The sequence below is a fragment of the Pteronotus mesoamericanus genome, unplaced genomic scaffold (genome assembly GCF_021234165.1).
Source record: "Pteronotus mesoamericanus isolate MK-2021 breed Mesoamerican mustached bat unplaced genomic scaffold, CSHL_Meso_final contig_130, whole genome shotgun sequence".
Classification (NCBI taxonomy): Eukaryota; Metazoa; Chordata; class Mammalia; order Chiroptera; family Mormoopidae; genus Pteronotus; species Pteronotus mesoamericanus.
This window is the reverse complement of record NW_026555060.1, coordinates 13,699,881-13,718,719: the sequence shown is the minus strand read 5'-3', so window position 1 is coordinate 13,718,719 and position 18,839 is coordinate 13,699,881. Positions and strand designations below refer to the sequence as shown.

Below are 18,839 nucleotides of genomic sequence, written 5' to 3'. Positions count from 1 at the left end.
GTAGGTACAAAATAGACAGAGGGAGGTTAAGAGTAGTATAGGAACTGGAGAAGCCAAAGCACTTAAATGCATGACCCATGAACATGAAGTAAGTGGGGGCAGGGGAATGCTAGTAGAAGGGGAGGTGCAGAGCAGAGAGGAATAAAGGGGAGGAAAAAAATGGGACAATTGTAATAGTGTAATCAATAAAATATAGTGTAAAAAAATTACCATATTCCTGGGCCCAGTAGCCGCTGGGGCCTGGAGGATGCAAGACCGAGCTAGGCCTCAGGTCCTCGCTCCTGAGTAAAGCATGGCTATACCGAAAAGAACCCTTAACACATTTTCAATAGTAGATTTTACCAAACACATTCTTTAATCACAAAATAGTGGACATAATAATTCCAACTACTTAGAAATGAAGAAACAGTGATAAATAACACTTGGATCTAAGAAGAAATAAACTAAAATTTCACAACATCTAAAGTAAATAAATAAGTAGGAAAACAACTTATCCTCATAACTATGGGAAAAGCCGAAAGTGTAATACGGAAAAATATGTAGTTTGAAATGCTGTCCTAAGTACAGGCTAAATAATAGGCTGGGTTTTTTTAATATATTTTATTGATTTTGCTATTACAGTTGTTCCAATTTTTCCCCTTTTGCCCCCCTCCTTTCAACACTTCAACGGTGTTGAAAAGACAACACTGTTATTAGTGGTAAACTCAAAAGCTTCTCCCTTTGGCTTTGGGTCCTTGCATTTCCTTCTCTTTGGAAAAAAGATATGAAAAAAATATATAACATATTTTGGATTTAGATAATGTTTTTATTTAATAAAGAGCATGAGTCAAAAAAAAATTTGCACAGTGTATCCTGAGCAAAAGAATGTTTTTTAACTTACCCAAATAGCCTCTCTCCAGAAGATAAAGCAGTTAGGATGATCTAATGAATAAATCCAGGAACAAATTGGCTTTCCTGGGCTGCTACCATGGCTCCCGCCAGAGCTGGGAATTTCATAGAAACTCCTTTCCCTGGACCCTTTCAGGATTATGTTTTGCCAGCAAAATGAACTCATGTGAGACTTGGAAAGCAGAGGGAAGTGGAGGCCAATACTCTGACGGTCAGGGCAGCCAGGAATGAAGATGCTAAGGTGCCTGGTGTACTCCGGCTTTTCCTCGGTCTCCCCCACTCCACAGCCAGCTCATGCTCCTGACTCCTGGCCCTGCTGTCCAACTGGGCGCAAGTTCGGTGCTTGGCACCAGGTTTACTGAGTCTCTGACTTTCAGAAACCTTGCCCCATGTCAGTCTTCACACCACTTTAGCAAACAGGTATGTAGGGACTCGGGCTCTTCGGTAAGCTCCGGCCTGTCCACAGTGCCAGTGCCTCAAGTGCAAATGCTTGGGACAGTCCCTGATTCCTGGTGCCTCCCTTCTACACCTTCCCTTCCCAGTCTGTCATACACCTGTGTAAGCCAGAGTCCTGTAGTAAGCCCCTTGTTTCCATAGAAAAATAAAAAAAATAAAATAAATGTCATTTTCTTGCTTTTCAAAAACTGATCATTATACAAATATATTAGTAGATTTAGGATTTACTCACAGCTGCCTTTGCTCCGGATCCAGTAGTGGGTTCATAGCTTGTAACAACTTATTTAAATTAAACATCCCAATATTGGCCTGATTTCCTATTTTATATCTTCTTTCATCATCAGATGTGTTTGGTACAAAATCTGTTTAAAAAAATACTACCTTTATACAGTGAGCATAATTATAATAAATAGCTTTTTTCCTCATTTTTGTTTGTATCTAAGCTTAATAAATTTTTATTAGATAAAAATCTTTCTGACATTAAACATTTAACTCAAAAGTAATATAAATACTAAATGCCAGTACATATGAAAGTATCTTACAATACGAATATTTTCCTAATGAAAGAATGTACTTCTAACCTACACGAATTTCCAGGTTATCGCATATGTACTTCAGACTCCAAAGTAGCATGTTGTCCACAAAGCCTGCTCTGATCCTTCTAGTGTTAAGTATCATATTATTGTTACATGCATTTTACAGGTTAGTGAATGAGAGATTAAATAACTTGTCCAAGGGCACATAGCCATTAAGGGTCAGATACCAGAAATCAAACCCATATCTGACAACATATTCCCTACTATCCTTCATGTCATCTTCTCTAATATGTAATTCCCTGAGGGAAGAGGTCACAAAGAACTCATTTTTGTATCCCTATGGCACCTGGAAGACTAAGTCCCACAGAAAATGACCATTATATGAATGATCCCAATTCTTTTATTACTCCATCATTGTATTAGCTATAACAGTTTAACTAAAATAAACCTGTAAAATAAGGCATATTTATATATACATATAAATCAAACATACCTGGGTTATAGGCCTCCATGAAACCAAATGGACCATAGTCAATTGTAATGGATAACAAACTGAAGTTATCAGTATTACAAACACCTAAAATTTTTAAAAAATCCAAAAACACAATAATAAAATAATAAAGTATTTTTTAACTGTATAAAATTATCCAGAATAGGAAAAGTCTTGAAAATAGCTGTTTTAGAAATGAAACAAATTGAGATTATCAGCTGAAAGTTTAACTGATAGAAGACAAATGGCTTAATATATATTAAAAGTGTATTTTAAAATTAAACTTAGCCTTTTGTTTTTTATTTCCCCTTCCCAAAAATTTAAATACTTTAGGAACAAAAGCCCCAGGAAATGAAACATTCGCTTATTTATCCTTAATTTCTAGCATTTGTTTAAAAAACATGTTATTTAGAATAGAATTGAGACTACTAAAGGAATAAAATTAATTGTCAAAGGCTGTGAAAAGCGGAAAAGGGGAAAATATGGATGTGTACTTCATGACAGTCCTGAGCTGCAGAGCACTAGCAGTGGGGAGGGGTGGGGGGAAAGTGACCTCTTAGGTGAGGGGATCGAGGACCGGGGGCGGGGGGGGGGGAGGAAGCCACGGTTACAGTAGACTAATATAGGCTATTTGGGCATGGCAGCATGGTATTCAATTAGAATTGCAACCTTTTTCAGAGCAAGGCAGCCCTGTTTATCAAAATGCTAAATGTATAGACTTGCTAGCCCAGCCACCCCACTTTTAGCGGTTTATCCTCAAAAACTTGGAAGATACAGTGATATTGTTGCATGGTGGTCACTGCGTCATGGTTCATAACAACAAAAACTTTGAAAAACCTACCCTGTTCCCACCCAACCCCAAGTGAGATACAGAGAGTGTGTGGTAATTAAAGCAGATTTCAAGAAGCTTTGCAATGTGGAATCGCCCTTTAGTATTTATCTAGAGACTTTAGTATATACAGAAGTTGCTTTTCAGTTATTCCTAGTTGAGGCAGATACTCCTTCCAAGGCAGCCCCATTCAGTGAATGACTTCAAACATACACAAGCCAGGCCGGCTATTTTTGTAGGAGACATACAAATATCATCAAAATAAAGTCTAGAAAACTTGATATGAAATGAGTAATAATGATTATCCTGGAGAATGGAACTCAAATCACTTCTGTGTATTTTAAATTCTTTAACACAAGCATGTAATGCTTTTATAATTAAGATTTTAAAAATACCTTTAAAGAGATCTAAATTTATATTCACAGGGAATCCTTATTCTATTTTTTATCTACTGTTCAATTCAAACCCATTTTAAATTTGAAAAATTGTTTATCTGTTGCTAAAAATAAATTCATATATTATAAATATTAAGAAGCTCATTGGCAGGAATATTTTGAAATACACAAAAGAGAAATCTTCTATCTCAACAAAGTCTATGTTCTCATTAGAAGAGTGAAACATCAATAGATAACTTACCATGAGCAAAACCAACAGACATCCACAAGGCAATAAGTTGTGCCGTCTTGGACACCACAATGGAAAAAAATTCCTAAAACAAAATTTAGAACTTTTTCAGATTCTCAGTAATGTATACTCTTTTAGGATATTTTGGTAAGTCACAAGGAGAACACAGAAAGAATTCAAAGGTGGGCCAACAGATTACTAAAGGAATAGAAATTATATATAGAAGAACATAAAGTTATTCATCTAGAAATAATACATAAAAGGCTCAGACACAGTACTATGACCATACTTTCTCCATGTCCAATAAGAAAAGGAAAGGTATTAGAATTCAGAGCACGGAAGTTAAATGTAAGCGAAGCGAGTTATTAAACTTTGAAATGAATCACCAAGAAAAATAATGGAATTCTCTTCTCTATGACTGTTAAAAGAATGAAAAGTAGTTATGAAAATCAAAAAATTTCCACTAGAATAGAAAATCATATTTACCTATTATGTGCTATGTTTATTTTAGAACTACAACTACAGAAATATCTTTATATCTGATGGATGAGAATAGAATATATGTAACCAATTATAAATGCTGCTCAAAAAAATGTTTACACTCAGGATGCAGTAGCACCTGTTATTTTTTTCTAGATAACTTTCAAACAAAACAACTTTCTTATCTATGCCTTGTTTATGATGTGATTTATCTTATCTTCCTCTAACAAAATGTTCATGATGCCCTACATTTCCTTTACTAAAAGCAGTTTTTTAAGTCCTAAGTTGTAACCACTAATGTTCTCAGGCCAATAAGAGAAAATAGAGTATTGCCCTTCCTCTTTAAAAACTTACCACATATCTATCAGGTTCTTTGACATCTACTGAGGGGAAATGCTCCCGTATGATGAAATCTAATAATGTCCTGGAGATTAAAAGGAGATAGCATCAATGTTCCTCAGAATATGGTATCAAATATCCAATCATCTAAATCTACCCTTGTTCATGAATTCATTAGAATCACATTTAAATTGTTTTAATTAAAATAAAAATGTACTCCCAAAACAGCAATGGAGAAATATTCCCTCAATACCAAATCAAAACTGGAAATGAGTTTCTAAGGTCATATTAGATTCCATCTTATTATGTTATAAAGTCACATTAGTTCAATAAGCATTGATGGAGTACCTACTGCACCTACTGCATGCCGAGCCCTGTGCGAGTGCTAGGAAGAAGAATGACAAGACCTCAGACCCAGCCCTCAAAAAGCACATAGTCGATTGGGAGGAAAAAACACATTAAAAACAATGACATTACAGCACAATATATGCAATAATAGAAATGTATAAGAAGTATAAAAACAACAGAGCAGTGAGTGACTATATGTGAAGAAGGTCACACAGGTTTTACAAAAGAGATCAGAAAAATCTGACCAACGTTTGCAGTTAAAATAATTAAACTATGTAGGTATTGTGTTTTTTATTCCCGATTTTAACTGACTGTTTTGGTTGACTAAATACTTTTGTTATTGCATTGCATAAGAGAGAATCTAAATAAAAAATTGGAGGTCGGAGATATGATTTGGGAATTACTAAAACCCAGGCAAAAACATAGGAGTGGATTAGAGTTGTAAATAGGCATTTTTCAATAATTTAACCATTGAATAACTTTAATAAGTGCTGAAGCATCAAGAACTGTTTCAGGCATTTAGGAAACAGAAAGGTATGTATAGCCATGTTAGCTGGTGGAGGCATTTTAAGAATGAAGTGGTCACCAATGTACATCAATGTCAGAGAGAGAAGTGAAATATAATTGAAATATGACCACCATGGAATAATCTCAGTGATATGGTGAAACCAAACAGAAGTGACCCAAAAAACATAGGAAGTAAGGAATAATGTCATGTGAGAGTAACAACTCTCAACAAGCTGAGATAACCATGAACTCAGTGAACATTTGCTAAAGTGAGAGACACACAAATGCCTCCAGTTAAGATGATGGTGTAGGTAAATGCAGTACTCAGAACCCCCCCACAACTACATCAAAATTACAGCTGAACTACAGAGTACCCCATCATTCAGAACTGCCTGAAATCTAGCTGAACAGAAGTCCTGGTAGGAGGGGTAGGATGCAGAACAGGCTCCTTCCACACCCATGTATGGCAGTTAATAATCAGGAGGGATACCTCAGCTGCAAAGGTCCCCACTGATGAGTGGGGGCTTCCAGCCCCACACCGTGCTCCCCATGCCCAAGGTTCCAGTGCTGGGAGAGAAATCCCCATAATTTCTGGCTGTGAAAACCAGCAGGGACTGAGGCTGAGGGAGATTGAGGGCTTTTGGAGTCCCAGGCATTACTCTTAAAGGGCTCACACACAGGCTTACTTGGACTCACTCACTCAGAGCTCCAGTACTGTGGCAGGACTTGCAAGGCACCAGAGACATACAAGATGGAACTAATTATCTGGCTTTGGGGTAAGAGCTGGAGGGGCAGCTTTCTCCCAGACAGAAGTGCTGAGAGAGGCCACTGTTCCTTTGCGGAGCCCCCACTGCCCCACAAGAGCCAGCAGGCAGGCACTATATCTGAGTCTTCATCAGCCTTGCTAACACTGTTCACCCTACCCTGAGACCCTGCCCCACCCAAATTTTGGGCCCACCCAATCTGTTTCCTCTGGCTTTTCCATACAAACAGCCTACCTTGGCTCATGCTGCAGCATTTCCTAAAATCTTTCAAAGGTTCAAAAACTCCAAACAAAAAGCATCTAGCCTCAGCATGCCCCATTATGCTTGCTTAGTGATCCCAGACCCAGCAATAGCAGCAACTGGCCTCGGTTCAAAGTTCAGCTACTCCTAGGCACTGCCAAGATCAGCAAAACTAGCAGCCATCTACAGTTTACTTGGCAGCTCATGTTATGTGGCCTTAGCAGGCCAAAGGTGGTGGCTGATCTTGGCTTACACCTCCTGGGAGCTCCCAGAGACAGCACACCCCTTGGAGAGCTTCAGACCATGCCAGAGGATCACCCAACTACCTCCATAAGCACCACACTGAATGGACAGTCTCGGTGGGCACAAGAGCACTGCTGAAGCTAGTTCTACACTGTGGGGTCAGTCCTTGCACAGCTGCACCTCCACTACAGTCACCGCCAGCTCTCACAGCCAACTGACCTGGGTGTAAATCCTTCCCATTAATTACTAACATCAATGAGGGCTCAACTACAACAAGAGAATGCACACAGCCCACTTCCCTGGAGTGCCCAGCTAAAGTGACCAGGGAAGCTGCAACACAGGACCCTATAGGATACCTACTACAGAAGGCCACTCTACCAAGACTGGGAGACCAAGCAACTCTATCTAATACATAGAAACAAACACAGGAAAACAACGAAAATGAGGAGACAAAGAAACAAGTCCCAAGTGACAGAAGAGTACAAAACTCCAGAGAAAGTACCAAATAAAATGAAGGCACACAACCTACCAGATTCAGAGTTAAAAACACTAGTTATAAGGATGCTCAGTTAACTTACAGAAAGAGTAGATGAACTTAGTGAGAACTTCAGTAAAGAGATAAGAAACATAAAAACAAAGATATAAAACATTAAAAAAATCAGAAATTAAGAATACTCTAACTGAAATAAAGAATATATTACAGGGAATCAACAATAGATAAGATAAAGCAGAGAATCAAATCAGCAATTTGGAAGAGAAGGTAGCAGAAAATGCCCAATAAGAACAACAAAAAAGCAAAAAAATACATCCAAAAAAAATAAGGATAAGATAGTTTAAGAAGCCTCTGGGACAACATCAAGCATATCAACATTCACATCATGGTGCTAGAAGGAGAAGAGACATAGCAAGGAACTGAAAACCTATTTGAAAAAATGACAGAAAACTCGCCTAGCCTGGCACAGGAAATATACATACAAGTCCAGGAGGCACAGAGAGTTCCAAACAAGGTGAACTCAAAGAAGCACACACCAAGACTCATCATAATTAAAATGCTAAATGTTAAAGAAAAAGAGAGAAACTTAAAAGCAGCAAGAGAAAAGCAAGTGATTACCTACAAGGGAGCTCCCATAAGACTGTCAGCTGATTTATCAACAGAAAACTTTGCAGGCCAGAAGGGCCTGGCAAGAAATATTCAACGTGATAAAGCAAGGAACTACAACCAGGATTGCTCTACTTAGCAAAGCTATCATTTAGAATCAAAGGACAGATTCCCAGACAGGAAAAGACAAAAAGAGTTCAACACCATCAAACCAGTGTTACAAGAAATGTTAAAGCATCTTCTTTAAGGAGGAAAAAAAATATCAAAAATATGAATAACAAAGTGGCAATAAATACATATCTAACAATTACTTTAAATGCAAATAAATTAAATGATCCAAACAAAAGATATACAGTGACTGAGGGGATAAGAAAACAGACCTTTACATATGCTGCCTAGAAGAGACTCACTTCAGATCAAAAAATACACACAAAGTAAAAAAATAGAAAAATGTATTTCATGAAATAGGAAATGAAGGGAAAAAAGCTGAGGTAGCAGTAGTTATACCAGACAAAATAGACACTAAAACAAAGCCTATAACAAGAGACAATGAAAGACCTAGCAATTCTACTTCTGGGTATTTATCTGAAGAAATCCAGAACACTAAATCAAAAAGACATATGCATCCACCCATATGTTCTTCGCAGCATTATTTACAATAGCCAAGACATGGAAGCAATTTAGTGTTCATCAATAGATGAATGGATAAATAAGAAATGGTACATATATACAACAAAATATGGCTCAGCCATAAAAAAGAATGAAATCTTTCCATCTTCAACAACATGGATGGACACAGAGCATATTGTGCTGATTGAAATAAACTAGACAGAGAAAGACAAATGCCATATGATTTCACTTATATGTGGAATCTAAAAATCAAAATAAGCAAATGAGCAGACCAGAACCAGACTCATAGATACAGACATTTTGATAGATGCCAGATGGGAGGGGGCTTAGGAGGATGGGTGAAAAAGGTGAAGGAATTATAAAGTACAAATTGGTAGTTACAGAATAGTCATGGGAATGTAAATGCAGCATAGGAACATGGTCAATAATATTGCAATAGCTATGTATGATGTTAGATGGGTATTAGATTTATTGGGGTGATCACTTTGTAAGTTATATAAATGTGTAATTACTGGGCTGATTACCTGAAACAAATACAATATTGCACATCAAATTGTACTCAAAAAAAATATTAAAAGTAAATAAAATAAAATAAGAGACTCAGAGAACGGTCATGTCAGATGTGATGATTTCTCTGCTCTGCTCATTCATTTCCCTCATTTCTTTTCTCCCTGTATTCTTCATGGATTAGGAACCTGGATTTACTAAACTGGTAACTACAATATACAATCCATATTTTAAATGATTCCAGTTTGTCTAAGATAATTTTTTGCTTATACATATATTTCTAATGTCTGTATTGTCTTAACAAATGGAAGCAGTATTCTTCTTAAAGGAAGAAATATTTTGGTTTCTTCCTTAATGTTTGAAGAACTATATTGCTAAGTCTTCTTGAAGATGGAATTTTGTGAGTGCAGACACATCAGGCACCAAGGTATCAGAGGATGGTGGAAGCTGTACTGCATGACACAAAGGGAAGAACGTATTGCTTTTGCTCTTTTGAAGTAACTATGCACTCTGTTCTTATATGCTTTGTGTAAATTTAAGTCTATTGGGGGGTTTTTTTCCGTAATGTTGAAGATGCTGAGTTTCACATCTGGGTAAATCCAGTGTGAAACAGACATAACACACATCAAAACTAAAGTCCAGGGAAGAAGAGACATGAGACAGAGAACACATGCTGGGAATCCCAGAAATTGGGAGCAGAGCTTTGGACCTCTTGAGGTTGAAGAAATAAGGAGTTTGAATCACTTCCCCCTGGGTCCCTGAGCAGCACAGAGGCCCTCAGCTGCAACTGGGTGCATACTAGACAAAAAATTCCTTAAGAAAGGGTCTACTGGGTCCTACATTTCTCTTTTATCCTTTTAGAAAACCCACACGATGTTAGACACATAACAAGTGTTTAAAATATTTATTAATTTAAATTTTGGATTTTACTTTTAAGAAAACCAAAAATATTTTAATTTCCCAGCACATAAATAAGCATTTTTTCCAATTATTTTCTATCATTAAAAAAAATGCCATTTTCTAACCTTAATAAATCCAGTTCACCATAATGAGCCAAAATTTCTAAAGATCCAATTCTAAACCATGATTTTGCAACACGAAGCACTACCGCACCTGCAAAAGAAACATTTATTTCAGCATAAACTATTTCAAACTATGGAGACGTAGCCTAATGTGCTTTTCTTCTTTTTTCAATACTCATTTGAGGATATATTTTTACCGATTTTAGAGAGAGAGGAAGGGAGAGAGGAAAAAAATCAATGTTAAGAGAGAAACATCAGTCGGTTGCCTCCGTATGCACCCTGACCAGGATCAAACCTGCAACCTTTTGGTGTATAGGATCATGCTCTTACGGAGCCACCCATCTGGGGCCTAATATGCTTTTCTTTAAAATAAAATTATTTTAATAAAAAAAGAATTCAATATCTGTATTTATTGAAAAAAATAACTAATTTACACCTTTGAAAGGATCAAGGAATTTTTCTCTATCTCATTAAGCCTGAGTCAGTTAGAATGCTAGGAACCAGAACACTTTCAGAAATACAGAGGCTCTAACCTAGCTGAAGGCTGCTCAGTTAAATCGTTAGGCCCCAAACATCCGGGTTCCACTGTCTCCTTGATTGTAAACTTTTCCCTGTACCTCATCCTGAGTCAGTGAATTAGGAATTATTTCTATGGCATAGTCTCTGCAAGTGCCTTTCATTTGTGTAACTAACTGAAAATTAACTTCAATTACTAAATATTTACATGTGTTCTAACTTAGGAATATACTGAAGGAATAAAGTGAATCTTCGCATTTCCTGTTTGTTGCTTTCTATTGCTGCCTTCGGTTTTGATTATAGATATTAGTAACACAATTAATAAATAGCATTCATGTTTCTTATAAGGAATACTTACTTATCTGTGTTTTGATAGGAAGATGCAGGTTATCCCAGGTGCTACCACTGTCTTGGTGCCATCCCTCAATAGGCTTCCTGTGGCCTCTGGGCCTTTGTGCTAGTCTCCCCTGCTCCACTTGTCCCACTCCCTCTTCCCCCTCATACTGAAATCTTTCCTAATCTTAGGTAATCGCCAGGGAGGGGCAACCCGTGTCACTGCTCTATTGATCTGTGTGGGGAGAGCCCGCAGCGGGAACAATGCCGCTGCCTGGCCTCTGGAGTTTTGCCTGGGAGGCAGCTGTCTCCCCACTGGCACTTTGCTTTCTCCCCACACGTCACTGGTGCCCTTTCGGGTGTTGCCCTGGTGCTGAACCCCAGAGGGCGTGGGTCTGCGTGAGTCCTAAATCTGCTGCGGGACACTTAATAGGATGCAGTTTCTGACCCTCCTACCTGTCTGGATGAATGTGGCTTCTTTAAATCTTTGGTTGTCAGACTTCCACCCAGCTCAATTTTCTGACAATTCTGGGTGATACTTGTTTTGTATGTAGCTGTATTTGTTGCTATATTTGTGCGCGGAGGTGAGATGTGTTTACCTATACCTCTGTCTTGACCAGAAGTGAAGAGTGAATTTCTTAGGCCTAGGACTATGATATATACTTACTACTCCCGGACCCCTTAGAGTTTAGTCTAATGGAAGGCAGAAAAGAGTCAATTAGCATTTTCTTGGTTAACTGAATTACCATATAGTCAGTATTTATTCACAATATTAATTTGAACATTTATTTTTATGTGGATTTTTTTGGAGCAATAAAAATGTAGTCACTTTGAAAAAACATAAGAGCTCAATATGTTATTCTAATGTTTATTTAATGAATAGCCATTGAATCACTGAATGTTAGCAATGAAAGACACAAAAGGTATCATCTAATCTAACCATCTCATTTTAGATGGAGGAACAGTGACAGAATGTGACTTGCCCAAGTCATAAATCAATTCCCACAGAACCAGTTCTAGGTTTCACATATTCTTTCTGTCTGTCCAGCACTCTTCTCACTGTATCCCTGGGCTGCTGGGCAAATATTACGATAAAAGCACAACTGAGATATCTGTATATATGTGAACAGTTAGATATAGAAATTATAGTAATGCCCTAAAAAGGAGAAATACTTGGGACCATTTGAAACTATGAAGATTGTGATTCGGAATTAGGATTAACTATATATATAAGTTACAGCCAGAGAAGTAAGTAGTATTGTATCCATCATATGATCAGTCTATAGTTAGACTCTCATTTCCAATCACCATTAACAAAAAGACCTAAATAGTGGTTATAGGCTTGTGTGCAATAGTATCCATATTACCCAGATGAAACTAAGGGCAGAGAGAGATGCCACAAAAAATAATAATAATAATAATAACCCTCAATTCCTGTAAGTATGAATACTTTGGGGAGATTGTTTTTTATGAAAATCTTATCAAAATATATTATGCACTAAGTACAAAGAACATGAAATGTGCTATGGTAAATCACTATGAATCTCAGTATAAACGCTGCCCTGTGAAACAGTGAGCCAATAAAGCACGTAAGGTTGCCAGCAGTGCTTGATAGCTCTGCTTCTAAAAGCAGTTAAGTATGTTTATTATCTATTTTCAGGTCCCCTTATTCCCCAGAGACTCAGAGCCGAATCTCTCCCTCTCTCCCTTTTTGCTGTTCTGCAGCACACTTTCTCACCCCCTTTCCAGGTCGGTTGGTTTGTTTGTTTTAATTTCTAACCTAGTAAAGGCTGAGGAAAAAGTTAATTGAACTTACTGGAAGTAAACATGAAGTAAGAACAACCATGCTCTGAAGAAATGTCCCTGGGCTCTCCTGGAGGACGGTGTATGAACTTCCCTGTACTGGCTTTGTAACATTTTGTCAACTGTCCACAAACATTCACTTCCCAGATGTTTGCTCTTTGTAATGGATGGATTAGTGATGTAAAGATGTGGGAAAAGAAATTCTATTATAATATCATAACACTGAAATATCTGGAAGAACCACAGGTGATTTTTTAAGAAAACCAAAAAGACTTCCAATACCTGTTGTTCTTTAAGAACTTAGTTTTGTATCCTTATGTTCAATGCAGCACTATTCACAACAGCCAAGATCTGGAAGCAGCCCAAGTGTCCATCCAAAAATAAGGAAATCTTACCTTATGCAACAGCACGGATAGACCTGGAGAGCATTATGCTAAGTAAAATAAGCCAGTCATAGAGAGAAAAGTACCATACGATCTTACTCATAAGTAAAAATCTAATGAACAAAATAAACTAATAAACAAAATAGAAACAGACTCATTGATAGAGAACAGTCTACTGTCAGAAGAGAGGAGGGCTGCAGTTCAGGGTGAAAAAGGTGAAAGGATTAAGGGAAAAAACTCATAGACACAGACAACAGCATGGTGACTACCAGAGGGAAAGGGAGGTAAGGGGAGGAAGAAGAGGGTAAAGGGGGATGAATGGTGGTGGAAGGAGACTTGACTTGGGGTAATGAACACACAATACAATATACAGATGATGTATTATAGAATTATAAACCTGAAATCTATATAATTTTATTAATCAACATCATACAAATAAATTCAATAAAACAGTAAAAAAAAGAAAAAAAGAAAAAAAATGAACTTAGGACCTGGCTGTGTAGCTGTTTGTTAGAGTGTGTTTTCCTGACACACCAAGGTCGTGGGTTCAATCCCCAGTCAGGGCACATACAAGAATAAACCAGTAAGTGCATAAATAAGTGGAACAACAAATCAATGTCTCTCTGTCTCTTTCTCTCTCCCCCGTCCTCTCTCTCAAAAGTCAATTTTATATAAAATTTAAAAATATAAAATTTATATATATATAAAATTTAAAAATGGTTATTACCTCGTTCTTTCACAATGTTTCCATTGTAGAACTGATCTCTCCATACATCGTCATCACTTACAACCAGACTGGAACATAAGAAAATCAAACAAATAAAGTTACACTTTAACAGCAAGCAAGCTCTCAAAAAGCACCTAAAACTATTAGAAACTGTAAGCAGAAACTTATCTGATCAGTGTAATGACATGTTTCTAGAGATAATATGATTTAGTCCTGAAAGTCAGCTTCAAGAAAGGAGGTACCTGGCAGCTCTGCTGGTTGGAATTCCAAGATAGTGCATAGCCTCACTACACAAAAATTCTCTCACTGAGGAACGAAGCACCGCTCTGCCGTCACCATTTCTAAGGGAAATAACATTAAAAGACTGTCAATGGTAAAGACAACATCAATTTTAATTAAAATAAGTAAACAAACAAAAAAAACTATACCGGGAGTATGGGGTCTTCCCTGAGCCTTTTAACTGAAGCTCCCACTTTTCACCCTGCCTTCAAAAAAAAATCTAAGTATTAGAAGATTCATGTTAATATTTAGCACAAAAGATATTCTACAAGAAAACATGTGGTACCTATTCATGTATATTCCAATAAGATGGGCTCTTCCATCCCCAAGCTGATCTGCCCATATTCCAAACTAAAAGGGAAAAAGGAAAATTAGTCATGTTTATTAATCCTTATTAGCTTTTATGGTAATGTTATAGCCAAGGTTTTTGCATCAAAATTGAGAATGGGGTATTGCATTTTGTGGATTATAATAATCAAAAACTCTAATAATGGTGAAAATAAAATTCAATCAATAAAACATAAGTGAAATTCATTTTAAAAATATAAATTTAAGACATATAATTAATTTCTTCTCATCCTATAGCAAAGCTTAAGTTTGTTAAGTGTAGAAAACTAACAGTGATCTACTTAATTCCAGAACATGAACTAGGAAAAATTTATTAGTAGAAAAATGTCCTGTATTTCCTGTATTATACATATGCAATATCAAATCAGGGACACACTTGTACCTGAAAAAAATGACTTTTGAACCTGCATGATTAACTGCTTCTTCTGTTAAAATTTGTTTGTGGTTGTTCAATTCCCAGATATGCCACTTACTGGCTGTAGAAGTTTGAGTTACTTATTTTACTGACACTGACCTTTCATTTCTATAAAATGGAATAACCCTTGTCAGATTATTGTAAAAATGAATGCTGATACATATATGCAAAATATTGTGTACTGTGTTTGACATGCTCAAGTGCTTAAAAGATAGTAATTAGTATTATTGCCAACAATTATTTGCTAACTTACATGTCACTCCATCCTCCATATAGATATAGCCTCCACCAGAAAGCTTTGTCTAAATTTCTGGGACTGGGAGAGAGGTCATCTCTTACAGTTACCCCTATAACAAGTTGATGTTATAATAATTTATTTATCTCTCTATCCACTCCCCCTAAAGTATTAGCAATTTGAGTGAAAGGGACAGGTCTCATTCACCATTATAGCTCCTGGCATTTAAAAGGAGTTCTAGAAACAGCTGTGGAATATTTAAACAATATTTTCAGTTCTAGGAGAAAAACATGAAATTGAGAAAAATTTATCCAGCATTTTAGGTTTTCATCTTAACTAGATATGTACTGCATTAATCAATTTTTAGCTGTGGAATATGTCTAAAAGCACAAATCTGAGAGGTGCTCTCAGCACATTCTGGAAAGTTCTAAAGTTAACAGTATATTAGGTATACCCCACATCATAATAGGTAAGTAGAAAGAACAGTAAATCCAGAGCTAGGACTGAAACTGGGGAACAGAAAGGTAGCTCTCTGTTAATAAAAGACGAAGCACTTACTGCACTGTAAGTTCAATGGCAAAACCATCCTTATATATGAATATTTGTAATATTTCAAGTCAGGGAGAAGCAGCAAGAGATAAAATTGATGAAAAGCTTAATCTAATTTATTCTACAACAAAAAACAGTACAAAAATAATAGCTGAGGAGATCCAAGATGGTGGAAGAGTAAGTAGAAGCTACATTAACCTCCTACCAGGACCAATATGGAATTACAACTAAACTGTAGAGAAAGCATCCTAAACAACCAGCTGAACACTAGCTGGAGAGAAGACTTATAACCATAGATACACAGAAGAAACCACTTCATCACAACGTGACTGTTAGGGAATGAGAGGGGGCACAAGAGGGCTGGCTGGGCTCCCCTGGGAAACAGCTGAAGATGTAGCACGATATTTCAGCAGCTGGGGGATTCACCCTGAGAAATGTGGAGTCTAAATTCCAACCTGGGCCCCCTAGCCTATAGCACAAAAGCCAAAGAAACCCAGATAACATCCCACTGTGAAAAGCAACAGGGTTTCCTTCTGCCACGGAGAAGCAGCAGAGAGACTCAGAGAGCCTATTACAGAGCCAACACACAAAATTTTGTTTAAAGCAACTTACCCTGGGCTCCAGCAGAGGGAAGGCAGAATGGACTAAAGACAAGTGGCATCACCCTGAGGAGAAGCAAGAGCCTCATCCACAGGAATTACTCTGCCCCACCCTTTAGAGCTTAAGCAGGGCTGCTGATTTCCACTTGATTAGCTTAACAACTGATAGTCTAATGACTAATTAGTTTAGCAACTAAGGCAGAAAATGCAAAGGAGTAGCCAAAATGTGAAGACAAAGAAAGAGACTGCAAATGAAAGAATGAGACAATTCTTCAGAAAGAATTAGATGAATGGAGGCAAGCAATTTACCAGATATAGAGTTTAGAGTAATGATTATAAGGATAATCAACAGCATGAAAAAATACATAAAAACCATAAAAAAAAAGACCAGTCAGATATAAAGAATGCAATACCTGAAATAAATAATATGCTGGAAGGAATAAACAATAGGTTAGATGAAGCAGAAGACTGAATCAGTGATTTGGAAGACATGACAGAAAAACACCCAGGCAGAGCAGCAAAAAGAAAAAACAATTTTAAAAAATGAGGAGAGCTTAAGAAACATTTTGGACAACATGAAGCAGAACAACATCTGCATCGTGGGAATACCAGAAGGAGAAGAGAGCAAGCAAGAGATCAAGAACTTATTTGAAGATGTAATGACCGAAAACTTCCCTAGTCTGGTGAAGGAAAAAGACACACAAGTCTAGGAAGCTGAGAGTCCCAAACAAGTTGGACCCAAAGAGGCCTACACTGAGACATATATAATTAAAATGGCAAGGCTTAAAGTCAAGGAGAAAATCCTAAAAGCTGCAAGAGAAAAGCAGGTAGCTACCTACAACAGAGCACCAATTAGACAGTCATCTGATTACTAAACAGAAACGTTTCCGGCCAGAAGGGAGTGGTGTGAAATATTCAAAGTAATAAAAAACAAGGACCTACAACCGAGACTACTTTACTCAGCAAGGTTATCATTTAAAATTGAAGTTCTGAAATAAGGAGCTTCCCAGACAAGAAAAAGCTAAAGGAGTTTGTTAACACCAAATCAGGACTGCATCAAATGTTAAAGGGCTTGCTTTAAGAAGAAGAAAAAGGGAAAGGGAAAAAAAAAAAAAAACCAGAAGAAAACAATCTAACAATAAAAAGGCACTACATATGTATCTATCAATAATCACCTTAAATGTAAATGGCTTTAATGCTACAAACAAAAGACAGAGGGTAGCTGAATGGATAAGAAAAAAAGACCCATATATACGTGGCCTCCAAGAGATCCATCTCAGACTGAAAGATATGCATAGACTAAAAGTAATGGGATGGAAAAAGATATTTCATGCATATGGAAAAGAAAAAAAAAAAGCTGGGGTAACAGTACTTACATCCAACAAAAAAGACTTTAAAACCAAGGCTACAGCAAGAGACAAAGAAAGACATTACATAATGATAAAGGGAACAATCCAACAGGAGGATGTAACCCTAGTAAACATTTCCACATCCAACATAGGAGCACCTAAACATGTAAAGCAAATCTTGATGGACATAAAAGGAGAGATCAATAGAAATACAGTAATAGTTGGGTATTTTAACACACCATTGACTTCAATAGACAGCTCTTCCAGGCAGAAAATCAACAAGTAGACAGCAGCCTTACATGAAACACTAGATCAAATGGATTTAATTGGTACCTTCACAACATTTTACCCCAAAGCAACAGAATATATGTACTTTCCAGGTGCACATGGAACACCTTCTAGGATAAACCACATGCTAAGAGACAAAACAAGTCTCAATAAATTTAAGAAGACTGAAATCATATCAAGCATATTCTCTGACCATAATGCTATGAAACTAGAAACGTATCACAAGAACACTGAAAAACAGGCAAAGACGTGGAAACTACATAACACGTTATTAAACAATGAATGGATTAACAATGCGATCAACTTCCGGCCAAGATGGAGGCATACGTAGATATACTTTGCCTTCTCTCACAATCAAAAGGAGGACAGCAACAAATTTAAAAACAAAAAATAACCAGAACTGCCAGAAAACTGAACTGTATGGGAGTCTGACAACCAAGGAGTTAAAGAAGAAACATTCACCCAGACCAGTAGAGGGGGCAGAGATGGGAAACCAGGGTGGAAAGGATATGCTGCAAGACTGTGGCTGGCAGAACTGGCCATCCCACATCTGCGTGAGGAACAGCTGGGGAGCGAGACAGACCGTGCAATCCAGGGTTCCAGCACAGGAAAAGAAAGCCTCAAAACCTCTGGAGGTAAAAATCTGTGTGGGTTTCAGGGGCCAGAGAAACTCCCAACCTCACAGAAGAGTCCATTGGGAAGACCCATGGGGGCCTACAAAGTGCAGAAACCCACTCATTCAAGAATCAGCACCAGAAGGGTCCAATCTGCTTGTGAGTAGCAGGGAAGTGACTGAAAGCTAGCCGAGAGTCAAGCAAGCAACACTGTTCCCTCTGACCCCTCCCCCACAGACAGTGACGTGGGTTGCCCCACCCTGGTGAATACCTAAGGCTCTGCCCCTTACAAAGTAACAGGCCCACTGGGACAAAGAAATAGAGCCCAAATGAAAGAACAGATCAAAACTCCAGGAAAAAATACAACTAAGTGGTGAAGAAATAGCCAACCTATCAGAT

The 18,839-nt window shown here is 37.4% G+C and overlaps 1 protein-coding gene across 1 annotated transcript in view; it reads right to left on the bottom strand.

The window, feature by feature from the left end:
• Window positions 1-18,839, bottom strand: part of LOC129086003 (protein adenylyltransferase SelO-like) — a 43,875-nt gene that overhangs the window by 13,885 nt on the left and 11,151 nt on the right. Inside the window, exons 4-12 of the mRNA XM_054592494.1 lie at window positions 14,330-14,394; window positions 14,193-14,249; window positions 14,007-14,105; window positions 13,765-13,832; window positions 10,006-10,093; window positions 4,658-4,727; window positions 3,836-3,908; window positions 2,374-2,457; window positions 1,577-1,706 (exon numbers count right to left, since the gene is read on the bottom strand). Coding sequence (XP_054448469.1) covers window positions 1,577-1,706; window positions 2,374-2,457; window positions 3,836-3,908; window positions 4,658-4,727; window positions 10,006-10,093; window positions 13,765-13,832; window positions 14,007-14,105; window positions 14,193-14,249; window positions 14,330-14,394 — 734 coding nt within the window. The remainder of the gene's footprint in view (window positions 1-1,576; window positions 1,707-2,373; window positions 2,458-3,835; window positions 3,909-4,657; window positions 4,728-10,005; window positions 10,094-13,764; window positions 13,833-14,006; window positions 14,106-14,192; window positions 14,250-14,329; window positions 14,395-18,839) is intronic.